We start from the raw sequence: 12,305 nt of genomic DNA, 5'->3' as shown, positions 1-12,305 counted from the left end.
AACTAAGGTCCTTTCTGTGTCCACAGAGCTGCAGGAGCGAAAAGACCTCTTGATCCTGTGAGACTTGTCATGCTGTCGCTCAGCATAGAGGTAAGTGCAGTCTTTTATTTTCTGGGCCACTTGCTATCTCAGAAATGACTGTACACTTCTAATCTGTTGGGGAACATGGGCTCTCTGGGTAGGGCTTTCCTGTATAACAGTGTGTGGGGTTCTCATGTGGCCATGTCAACCGACACGAGGACGTTACTTATCAGATGTTAGAGCTATACTTTATTAGGCCTAAAAGACTGATAAAATGACTGTGTTTATAACTGAGGGGCTTTCCTACAGGTTACTGTTTAGTGTACTTGGGGCAGATGCTGGGGGTATGTTGCCAGAGCCTTGCAATGAGACTCCGGTTTATGGCTCTGTGTTTTCTGTATTAACTGTCTGGCTTTTTTCGGACTGATTTCGGCTATGGCTGATGCGATGCCCACGATGGGCAGGGCTTACTTTGGTACGCTTGGGTTTCGTTGCCGCGCAGCATTCATTCATTTATTCATTTACGGAAGTCCCGCCTGCTTGTAGAGACGACCGCATGGTTGAGAGCTAAGCAAGTGGTCTTAGGCGTTGTGGGCTATGTTCCGGATTAGTGCTCAATTGTGGTCGGAGGACCTTGCGGGCAGGTAGGCGCCTCAGCAGAGCTGTTGAGGCGAGGTGCTGCTTGTGTTATTGTTGAATTCTCTTGGTGCTGATATCATTTAACTTTTTACAGTAACAAAGAAAAATTGTTAAACATTTTATTTTTTAAAGGCACAGTATCTTGTCAGGATCATATATACTGGCGAGTATTTAGTCTGTGCTGATATTTCTGTACTATTTGGCCATAAATTGGGAAACTATAATTTAAAGACCAAATTTTTTTTCTTGCTTTCTGTTGTCATGGATTCAGATGATATCCAGACATGTTCTATTCTATGTGTTTGGATGCCACTGTTGAACCTCCTGTTCCTTTTTGTCCCTCATGTATTGACCAAATTTTTTTTTGATCTTTGCCTAAGGCTGATGCTTCTCAAGAGTCTACAGATGAGATGCAGAGTATGCCGCAGCTTTCTCCACAAGCGTCACAGCCCTTAATGCCCGCTCAAGTGGTGCCATGTATTTCACCAGTTTCTGCAGCATTTACGTTAAAAGACATAGCTGCAGTGATGTCCTCTACACTTTCTGATGCGTTATCTACTTTTCCCATATCGCACGGCAAGCGTACAAGAAAGGACAACTATGTAGTCAATACAGCCTCTGATACTATGATGGTGATTGCGGAAGTATCCTCCCGGGGTTCTGAGTTGGAGAGTACAGAGGTCCTATCCAAAGGTGAACTTTCTGAATCGGGGAGTTCTTTGCCCCTGACTGATTCTGAAGTGGTTTCTTTCAGGTTTAAGCTTGAGCACCTCCATTTATTACTGAGGGAGGTGTTGGTTACTCTGGATGATTGTGACTAAATAGTGGTTCCTCCAGAGAAATTGAGTAAGTTGGACAGATACTTGGAAGTTCCTTCTTATTCAGATGTCTTTCCAGTTCCAAAGAGGACTTCAGAGATTATTGCGAAAGAATGGGAGAGACCAGGTATTCCCTTCTCTCCTTCTCAATTTTTTTAAAAAAAAAAAATGTACCCTATAGCCGATGCTATTAGAGATTCTTGGCAGACGGTCCCTAAAGTAGATTGAGTTGTTTCTACTCTGGCCAAGCGTACTACTGTTCCTATCGAGGATAGTTGTGCTTTCAAGGACCCTATGGATAAGAAGTTAGAGGGTCTCCTTAAGAAAATTTACGTTCACCAGAGATTCCTATTGCAACCAGCAGCTTGCATTGTTACAGTCACCAGTGCGGCCGCTTATTGGTTTGATGCTCTGGAAGAATCTCTTAAGACTGAAACTCCTTTGGAAGAGATACAGGATCGGATTAAAGCTCTTAAATTAGCTAATTTGTTTATTATGGATGCTTCTCTGCAGATTACTAAATTGGCGGTTAAGAGTTCAGGCTTTGCTATCTTAGCATGCAGCGCTTTATGGTTAAAGTTTTGGTCTGCGGATGTGTCATCCAAGTCTAAGCTTTTGGCTATTCCTTACAAGGGGAAGATCCTGTTCAGGCCTGACTTGAAGGAAATTATTTCCGACATATCCAAGAAACCTGCTGCTGCTTCCAATTTAGCATGAAGGGTCGACTCCCGATCCGGGACTGGATCTAGTAGGGGGCAGACTTTCTCTCTTCATGTTCAGGATCCCTGGACACTAGAAATTGTGTCTCGGGGATATCAGTTGGAGTTCAGAAATTCTTCCCCCAGAGGAAGGTTTCTTCTTTCTCTATTATCTGCAGACCAGATAAAGAGAGGCATTCTTACGTTGTGTAATATGTCCCATTCCAATACAGGGACAGGGGTTTTATTCAAATCTGTTTGTAGTTCACAAAAAGGAGGGAACGTTTCGACCTATTTTGGACCTCAAAAGTCTGAACACGTTTCTCAGAGTTCCATCCTTCGAGATGGAAACTATTTGTACCATTCTTCCATTGATCCAGGAGGGTCAATTTATGACTACCGTGGATCTAAAGGTTGCATATATTCATGTTCCTATCCACAGAGATCATCACAAGTTCCTGAGGTTTGCTTTTCTGGACAAACATTTTCAGTTTGTGGCTCTTCCTTTCGGTCTAACTACGGCACCCAGAATTTTCACATAGGTTCTGGGGTCTCTGCTGGCAGTTTTAAGACCGTGGGACATTGCGGTGGCGCCATATCTGGATGATATTCTGATCCAGGCGTCATCTTATCAGCTAGCAAAGTCTCATACTGACATTGTCCTATCCTTCCTGAGGACTCACGGGTGGAAGGTAAATCTGGGAAAGAGTTAGCTAATTCCGCAGACAAGGGTGCCCTTCTTGGGAACTCTAATCAACTCTCTATCCATGAAAATTTTTCTGAAAGAGGTCAGAAGGTTAAAGATCATGGATACATGTCGAACCCTTCAGTCCAATCCTCAGCCGTCAGTGGCTCAGTGCATTGAGGTAATTGAATTGATGGTAGCGGCAATGGACATCATTCCGTTGGCTTGGTTTTATCTCAGGCCTCTGCAACTGAGCATGCTCAGACAGTGGAATGGAGATTATACAGATTTATCTCCTCGAATAAATCTAGATCAGGAGACAAGGGACTCTCTTCTATGGTGGTTGTCGCTGGATCATCTATCCCAAGGGACATACTTCCGCAGACCCTCATGGGTGATAGTGACAACGGATGCCAGCCTGATAGGATGGGGAGCAGTCTGGAAGTCCCTGAGGGCTCAGGGTGTATGGACTCAGAGTCTCTCCTTCCCATCAATATCCTAGAGTTGAGAGCAATATTCAATGCGCTTCGGGCTTGGCCTCAGTTGGCTTCGGCCCAATTCATCAGATTCCAGTCGGACAACATAATTGACTAATTGACGGTAGCTTACATCAATCATCGGGAGGAACAAGGAGTTCCTTAGCGATGACAGAAGTAGCCAAGATAATACAGTGGGCGGAGTCTCACTCTTGCCATCTGTCAGCGATCCACATCCCAGGGGTAGAAAACTGGGAAGCAGATTTTCTGAGCAGACATATTTTTCATCCGGGAGAGTGGGAACTTCATCCAGAGGTATTTTCCAACCTGATTCTCAGATGGGGCAGGCCGGAGTTGGATCTCATGGCATCTCGTCAGAATGCCAAGCTTCTGAGATATGGGTCCAGGGATCCCCGGGCCGAGCTGATAGATGCCTGGCAGTGCCTTGGTCTTTCAGCCTAGCTTATGTATTCCCTCCGTTTGCTCTCCTTCCCCGAGTGATTGCTCGAATCAAACAGGAGAGGGCATCGGTTATTCTCATCGCACCTGCGTGGCCTCGCAGGATTTGGTATGCCGATCTGGTGAACATGTCATCTCAACCACCATGGAAGCTCCCATTGAGGAAAGACCTTCCCATTCAGGGTCCCTTCCATCATCCGAAACTAGTTTCTGACTGCTTGGAGATTGAACGCTTAATTTTATCTAAGCAAGGGTTTTCTGATTCGGTCATAGCTACATTGATCCAGGCACGTAAGCTTGTTACTAGGAAAATTAACCACAAGATATGGCGTAAATATCTTTATTGTTGTGAATTTAAGGGCTACTCATGGAGTAGGTTTAGGATTCCCAGGATTTTGTCTTTTCTCCAAGAAGGATTGGAGAAGTGGTTGTCTGCAAGCTCTTTAAAAGGACAGATTTCTGCTTTATCTATATTGTTACACAAGCATCTGGCAGATGTCCCAGATGTACAATCTTTTTGTCAGGCCTGTATTTCGTCCAATTGCTCCTCCTTGGAGTATGAATTTAGTTCTTAGAATTCTTCAAGGGGTTCCTTTTGAACCTATGCATTCCATAGATATTAAGTTATTATCTTGGAAAGTTTTTTTATTTTTGGTTGCTATTTCTTCTGCTCGAAGAATATCTGAGCTTTCGGCATTGCAATGTGATTCTCCTTATCTTATTTTCCATTTGGATAAGGTGGTGTTATGAACCTTTCTTCCTAAGGTTGTTTCGAATAAGAATATTAATCACGAAATTGTTGTTCCTTCCTTGTGTCCTAATCCTTCTAAGAAGGAGAGTCTGTTACATAATTTGGACGTGGTCCGTGCTTTGAAGTTCTACTTACAGACGACTAAGGATTTTTGTCAGTCGTCTTCCTTGTTTGTTGTTTTTCTGGGAAACGTAGGGGTCAGAAAGCTACGGCTATGTCTCCTTTTTTTTTTTTTTCATCCGTTTTGCGTTTTGAGTATCATCCGTTTTGCATATGTGACTGCTGGACAGCAGCCTCCTGAACGAATTATGGCTCATTCCACTAAGGCTGTGACTTCCTCATGGGCATTCAAAAATTATGCTTCGGTTGAACAGATTTGCAAGGTTGCAACTTGGTCGTCTCTTCACACTTTTTCAAAATTTTACAAATTTGATACCTTTGCTTCATCTGAAGCTGTTTTTGGGAGGAAGGTTCTTCAAACAGTGGTGCCTTCCGTTTAGGTTCCCTGTCTTGTCCCTCCCTTTTCATCCGTGTACTATAGCTTTGGTATTGTATCCCACAAGTAAGGATGAAATCCGTGGACTCATCGTATCTTTAAAAAGAAAAGGAAATTCATTCTTACCTGATAAATTTGTTTCTTTTTAGATACGATGAGTCCACGGCCCACCCTGTTTTATGAGACAGGTCTTTGTTTTTGTTAAACTTTAGTCACCTCTGCACCTTGGCTTTTCCTTTCTCTTCCTAACTTCGGTCTAATGACTGGAGTGGGAGCGAAGGGAGGAGCTATATATACAGCTCTGCTGTGGTGCTCTTTGCCTCCTCCTGCTGACCAGGAGGCGATATCCCGCAAGTATGGATGAAATCTGTGGATTCATTGTATCTAAAAAGAAACACATTTATCAGGTAAGAATAAATTTCCTTTTTTGTACATAGCAGTTTAATCATTTATGCAGTGGTGGAGCCAAATAACCCTAAAATACTTTTAAGCATAATGTCCCTTTTATGGATTTGTATTTAGGTGAAGGTTCAACAAAATGGTGGTGGAAATTAACACTTGGAATAGTAGTTACTATGTTTAGTACTTTATAGGTTAAATTCCAGCTTGTCATCCTGGTACAAAAAAAGTGTTTTCTGAAACCTAACCCAGCTGGAGCTAGTGACATTTCTATAGGCATTAGATATACTCTAAGCACATGTCACGAGGTCACTAAAATCATACAGCATCTGTTAGACACAGAAAGATTTATGCCTTGGAATATCATTGCATGCTTTGTGTAAGAATTATCCAATATGATTAATTAGTTGTAATTTAATGCTTTTGTTAACCCACCTTGAATTATTGCGAATTTAGAATTGTTTTACCCAAATTATAGAGATTTTTATTTTTTTTATTTTATTTTTTTATAAATTGGACATAACATTTTGTTTAAGATTATTACATTTGCTTTCCATACTAAGCTCTATGTTTATAAATTACTCTGGAGCTAATGTTGATGTTTAAAATTCAAGTCCTGTATAATTACGCATAAACTTGCAGGCAGTAAGGTAAAACTATATTGCATACATAATAATATTGTACATTTTGTCAGCAAATTAATACTTAGTATTTTCTTTTTTTTGTCATCACCATTTAAAAAAAATTTTTTTTAAATCTATAGTTGAACCTTTCCCACCTATGAATGTGTCACTCTCTCTCGATGTAAACAAATCGAGTGTTATAGTAACATGGCTTCCACCTGCAATGGCCGATGTCAAGAGCGGTTGGTTAACATTAAAATACGTTGTACGAATAAAAGAAGAGAAAGAGCAGACATGGGAGGTATGTGAGGTCTTCCGAACCATTTTAACACTGTTTAATTATTTATTTCCTCTTGCTGGATGTCTTTTTATAGTAAGACGTTTTAAAGAAATACCCTTTACAATATTGACTATGGAGTCTTTCAAATGGAAAATACTATTCTACCCCTCTTTCGATATCTGCTAATTCTATCTTAGGCATTCTTATCCATATATTGTTTCCATACAGTAGATCTAGACTCGGAGAGCACTATTAAAGGATAATTCTACCAACACTGACCTTAGGAGAGACTCATGTTAGTGAAGGCGATGCATAATATTTCAGATGATCCTTCCTCATTGGTTAGTTCCCTTGTTTTCCTTTTTGGTGTCAACAATTTCTTCTAAAAAAAAATCATCCATTTTCTGTTTGCTCCAGGTATGAGTGGGGTCCCAACTGCAAGAAAAAGCATATCCATATTAATAGTATCTGTTTACAGTCTGTATCTGCACACGGTCATTTATTAGGAGGAATAAGTGATCTTTTGCTTTTTTGTTGTAATAATGGCCCTTGTAATTTTATTTATTTTTTTTTTTTTTTTATTCTGAATCCTTACTCTAAGTTACAGTGTTCAGGTTTTATCAGCTTTTTATTCATTCATTGGCAAACACATGTTTTGCCTGCTTATAAGGCTTTGTATTTTCAAAAGACTCGGTGAGTCCTGCAAATAAGCATCAGTATTCTTAACCACACTCTGAAGATGTGAGTCAATGTAGATGGCTATGTTGGTAAGTACAGACCCCCGGGCAGATAAAATAGGCCTGCCCGGTGGGTTCACCAAGGTCTTATGGACCTTTGGGAGAAGGTATAATGTGGGCACAACCGGATAGTCAGTGGTGAGAAATGCATATTCCTTTTCACTCAAATGGCCAGTGAAAAGGAATATGCATTTCTCACCACTGACTATCCGATTGTGCCCACATTATACCTTCTCCCACCGAGTCTTTTGAAAATCCTGAAAGATTACTCTGATCTTCGACATGATGACATCCTGGTCACCATGGATGTTGACAGCCTCTACACGGTGATTCCCCACGCGGGTGGGGTGGAGGCTGTCAGGTCCATGGTGACAGGTAATGTTAATTACCTTTGACCACCTATTGAATTCCTTTGCACATTGTTATCATTTTGTCTGGACAAAAATTACTTTAAGTTTGAGGAAAGTTATTATTTACAGATTTCAGGGACTGCCATGGGTTCGAATGTGGCACCCACTTACGCTAATATCTTTATGGCATGGTATGAGCGTGAACTCATGAAGCCTTTTGAGAACCCCAAGGTGAAATACTATACACGCTACATTGAGGACGTGTTTCTCATCTGGAGGGGTAGTGAAGCATCCCTGCGTGAGTGGGTGTCACATTTGAACCTCATGGAGTCTCCTATACGTTTCAAGCTTGAATATGATTTAAGTTGCGTAGATTTTCTTGATTTGAATGTGTTCAAGGTGGATGAATCAGGCAAGTTGCGGTTCGGTACATCCTTGTACACTAAACCCACGGACCGCTACTCCTTATTAGATGCCAGAAGCTTCCACCCTGCACACCAAAAACAAGGTGTCATCACTTCCCAGCTCACCAGAGTCTTGAGAAACAACAGTGAGCTATCATTACGGACCACTCGGTTGGAGGAAATGGGCAAGAAATTGAGTAACAGAGGGTATGCCAGAACTGAAATTATTAAGACACAAGAGAGGCTGTGTATGGATGGCCATAAAGAACAGAGCAAAGCCAAACGCGAACAGCTTAACCTGATTACCACCTACACACCTGGTAATGAAAAGTTGACAGGAGCAGTGCGTAAACACTGGCCGGTCATGGAGACTGATCCAACACTACCTTTTCGGAACATGCCACCTCCGAGATTGGTCTATCGCAGAGCCAAAAACCTCAGGGACCACCTAGTAAAATCGGATCCTGTTAAACACTACCATAAGGAATCCTGGCTTAAAACCTCCAAAATGGGTTGTTTTCCTTGTGGCAATTGCACCACATGCAATAGCATGAATCGGGGTAATTCGTTTCAGCACCCACATTCAAACAAGAGGTACAAGATAAACCATCGCTTGAGTTGCATGAGTAACTATGTAATATACATATTGATTTGCCCTTGTTCCAGTGTATATGTGGATAAGACGATCACCCCCTTCCGTGATAGGATGGCAAACCACCGGTGTGCAATTCGTGCTGCATTGAAGTCCGGCGAATCAGATCAGCCAGTGGCACGCCACTGCGTGGCTTTGAAACACTCCTTGTCAAGTATTAGGTCCATGTTAATTGACCACGTTCCCCCCATGCCAAGAGGGGGTGATAGGGCCAATAGACTGCTCCAGCTTGAAAGCAGATGGATTCACAAGTTGGACACGTTGGTCCCTAAAGGCCTCAACACCTCACTGGACTTTAGCCCATTCTATTAATACCACACTGAAGAGTCATTGCCCTGGACATACCTAAATGATAGCTCACTATTCACTAATAAAGTTTCTATCTTTACCCCAGGGTGGCATGATGCTACAATATATATGCAATTGTTCATATATTTATATGATTATGTTTCTTAATACATCTACTAATGTCTTGCACCAGGGGTTACAAATTTAATAGTGACAAAATTAATAGTGATAGTTTTCGCTTGTCTTCATCTGTATTATGTATGTAATGGCAAGGTGCTATGTTTTTCTTGTGCTGATACCTTTTACTGTCTATTCTGGCACTTTGTGCCTATTCTCTAAGGATGGCCCATTGATTGGCCTCCTTTTTTTTTTTTTTAGTTTGACAGTTTTTCGCATATAGAAATCACACATTAGATCTAATCATCTATCAGATTATGTTCCAATATGCCATTTAATAATATGTTTCTAACATTATCAATGGTTTTGTCTATAACCGCTATGTCCAAACATTAAACACGCTATACACATTGTGGATTGTTTTGGTTGCTGTTAGCAACAATTATACACAGACGTCCCTGATAGTGATTTGTATGCGTGATTAAGTCACTCCCCACTCTGACGCGTGTGGCTATCCGACGTCGCTATGGCAAAGCCGTGCCATGCGTCATCACGCTAGGCACGTAGCGTGCGTACGTGACGTCATTGCCATGGATGGGAAGACGCGAGTGGCGGCATGGCGGTAATAGCTTGCTCACATCTTTAAAAGGGGTATGTTTTTAATTGTGTGTCATATTAATTTTAAGTGTGCTGCATATTCTTTTGGTTACATGCTGACATTTGACAAAGGCACATACTGGTGCCGAAACGTTATGTCATTTTAATGATTTCTAAATAAAATTGTTATATTTTACTAAGACCAGTGAGTGCCTGCATTCTGTGGACGTTTTGGATTATTTACAGCAGAGCACCGTGGCACTTAACAAGTGGTGAGATTGTGCTTTCCCTATAAGGAGATATATATATATATATATATATATATATATATATATATATATATATATATATATATATATATATATATATATATATATATATATATATATATATATATATATATATATATATATATATATATATATATATATATATATATATATATATATATATATATATATATATATATATATATATATATATGATCAGACTGATATACTTCAGGAAAGTTTTCTTCTGTGAAAAGCACACTGGTCTAAGAGGCTGCTTCCGGGTGGTAAATCGCCATAGAACAAGCCACTGAGCTGTTGTTCGTTCCTGGTAGAGCGCTTCTCTCTTTGTATGCAAATATATATATATTTATTACATATATACACACACACACACACACATATACACATACACACACACAATGTGTCTTTGTGGTTTGTGTTTTGAACAAGTCTATTCACGTTTGGCAAATTCTGATACCCTAGAGATTAATGGTCCAATCTCTCCTCTTTACTGACATCTTTAAATCTAGTGAAAACTACTGCAAAATGGGGGGGGGGGGACTGAATGATTACGGAAGACTTTACCACAAGTGAAAAATCTGCACAAACAATTGCCCAGGATTTTTATGAAATAAAGTATCATGTTCTAATAGTTTGTCTTCCCAACTTTGACATATACTGCTTTTCTCAGTAAATGCTTGTTGTGTGTGTTTGTATGTATGTATGTATGTATGTATGTATATATATATATATATATATATATATATATATATATATATATATATATATATATATATAATGTGAAGAAAGGAGTCTTGTCTCAGATGTTCAGGCATAATCTCTGTCAGCCTTCAAACATTTTCTGTGCTGTATTGGCAGATAGTCTCTTATGTGTAAAATAGAGGGGGGTGCATTTTGTTTAGATTTTGTTGTTTTGGATATTCCCTATCTAGTATAGGGAATTAGGTATTTAGCAGAGCTTTTTGCATATGGTTGTGTTGTCTAGATTAGCTTACACTAGAATTTGCATTGGTCCTGAGCTAGTTAACAGTAAAATATAATTTAAAGAACCAGCAAATACAGTAGATTTGCATAATCAACAAATGCATGAAAAAACAATGCAATAGCACTTTCTGAAATTAAAATTAATACTAGATTTTTTTTTCTGACAAATTTCAAAATGTCTATCTACACTCATGTATTGAATCCCAATTCCCCCTGTATTTGTTTAAATTTTGTCTGGTGTCTCATTGTACTGTCTTTTTATCTTTGTTACCCATGGACAGTGCTGCAGAATCTGGCGCTTTATAAATAAAGAATAATAATGTGACAGCCATCAGCCAATCACAAATGCATATACGTATATTCTGTGAATCCTTGCCACATACTCAGTAGGAGTTGGTGACTCCAAAAAGTGTAAATATAAAAATACTGTGCACATTTTGTAAATGGAACTAAATTGGAAAGTTATTTAAAATTGCATGACATAAGTGTCCCTTTAAGAAGAATTAGAATTAATTGGCTATAAAAGAAATTAGAAAAGGCATATCTTTCAAGTGGACTAGTAATTTTTTATTTTTTGTTTGTTTTGTAAATTGCATCCCTGTAAAAAACATAATCATTACCCCAATAAAGGTACAAAACCCTTTATCCAAACTGCTTGGTTTGGATTTTGGAACATTTGTATATTTACATCTGTAAAATGGGACATCTTGAAGACGGGATTAGCGCCAAGTTCAAACAACAATATTTTATGTAATTTAGGCAATATTCACATCATAATACAGCTTGTACATGCAATCTAAATGTAGTTTTATATAAATAAATATATAGTTCCATCAGAAAGAAAGATAGTGATGTAAATAGTAATCATTGTTTTAATAAAAAAAATACATTACTAGCATTTGCATTTTAGAACACACAAACCAAACTATAAGGCGTAGGTAGAGAAGAATGTGACTTGAAAATGGTAATTTTATTTTTAAAAAATTGATGAAAAAGTGGATTTCTGAATAATTATGGATTTAGAGATTTGTAACTGTAAAACCCTTTAGTACACAAATTGAGTAAAATCAATTTAAGAATAACATTAACCAAATATATAGTTGAGTTAGAAACCCAAGAAGAGTTAGAAACTTGCAGTTTGAAAATCCAATTAAATTTTTTGGGGTAAGAAAAGTATGGGGTGTTTTTGTTTTGTTTTCCTGATATAAACCATTATTACAAATCCTGTACCTCCTACTTTAGGACTATCCAGTTGAAGGCAAAACCACACTGACATTGTTTAGCTTACAACGTGGGGGAAACTATGCCGTCCAGGTTCGATGCAGGCCAGATCATAATGGATTCTGGAGTGATTGGACACCTGAAAGTTACATCCAAATTCCTGGTATGTAGATTTTTACCATTATTTTTCTTTCATGTAATTGGCAAGGGTCCATGAGCTAGTGAAAAAAAAAAAAGCAAAGAACATGTAAACGTTGGGCATTTCTAAACTCAGGACAAAATTTAGAAACTATTTAGCATGGGTGTTTATGGTGGTT

At 39.1% G+C, this 12,305-nt stretch overlaps 1 protein-coding gene across 1 annotated transcript in view; it reads left to right on the top strand.

The window, feature by feature from the left end:
* The window catches only part of PRLR (prolactin receptor), a 66,050-nt gene that overhangs the window by 38,267 nt on the left and 15,478 nt on the right, over nucleotides 1–12,305 (top strand). Inside the window, exons 5-6 of the mRNA XM_053701201.1 lie at nucleotides 6,206–6,366; nucleotides 12,010–12,151. Of these exons, the coding sequence (XP_053557176.1) occupies nucleotides 6,206–6,366; nucleotides 12,010–12,151 (303 nt within the window). The remainder of the gene's footprint in view (nucleotides 1–6,205; nucleotides 6,367–12,009; nucleotides 12,152–12,305) is intronic.

The sequence above is a fragment of the Bombina bombina genome, chromosome 2, assembly GCF_027579735.1.
Source record: "Bombina bombina isolate aBomBom1 chromosome 2, aBomBom1.pri, whole genome shotgun sequence".
NCBI classification, from domain to species: domain Eukaryota; kingdom Metazoa; phylum Chordata; class Amphibia; order Anura; family Bombinatoridae; genus Bombina; species Bombina bombina.
Note: the sequence above shows the minus strand (reverse complement) of the source record. Positions and strands in the feature narration are given on the sequence as shown.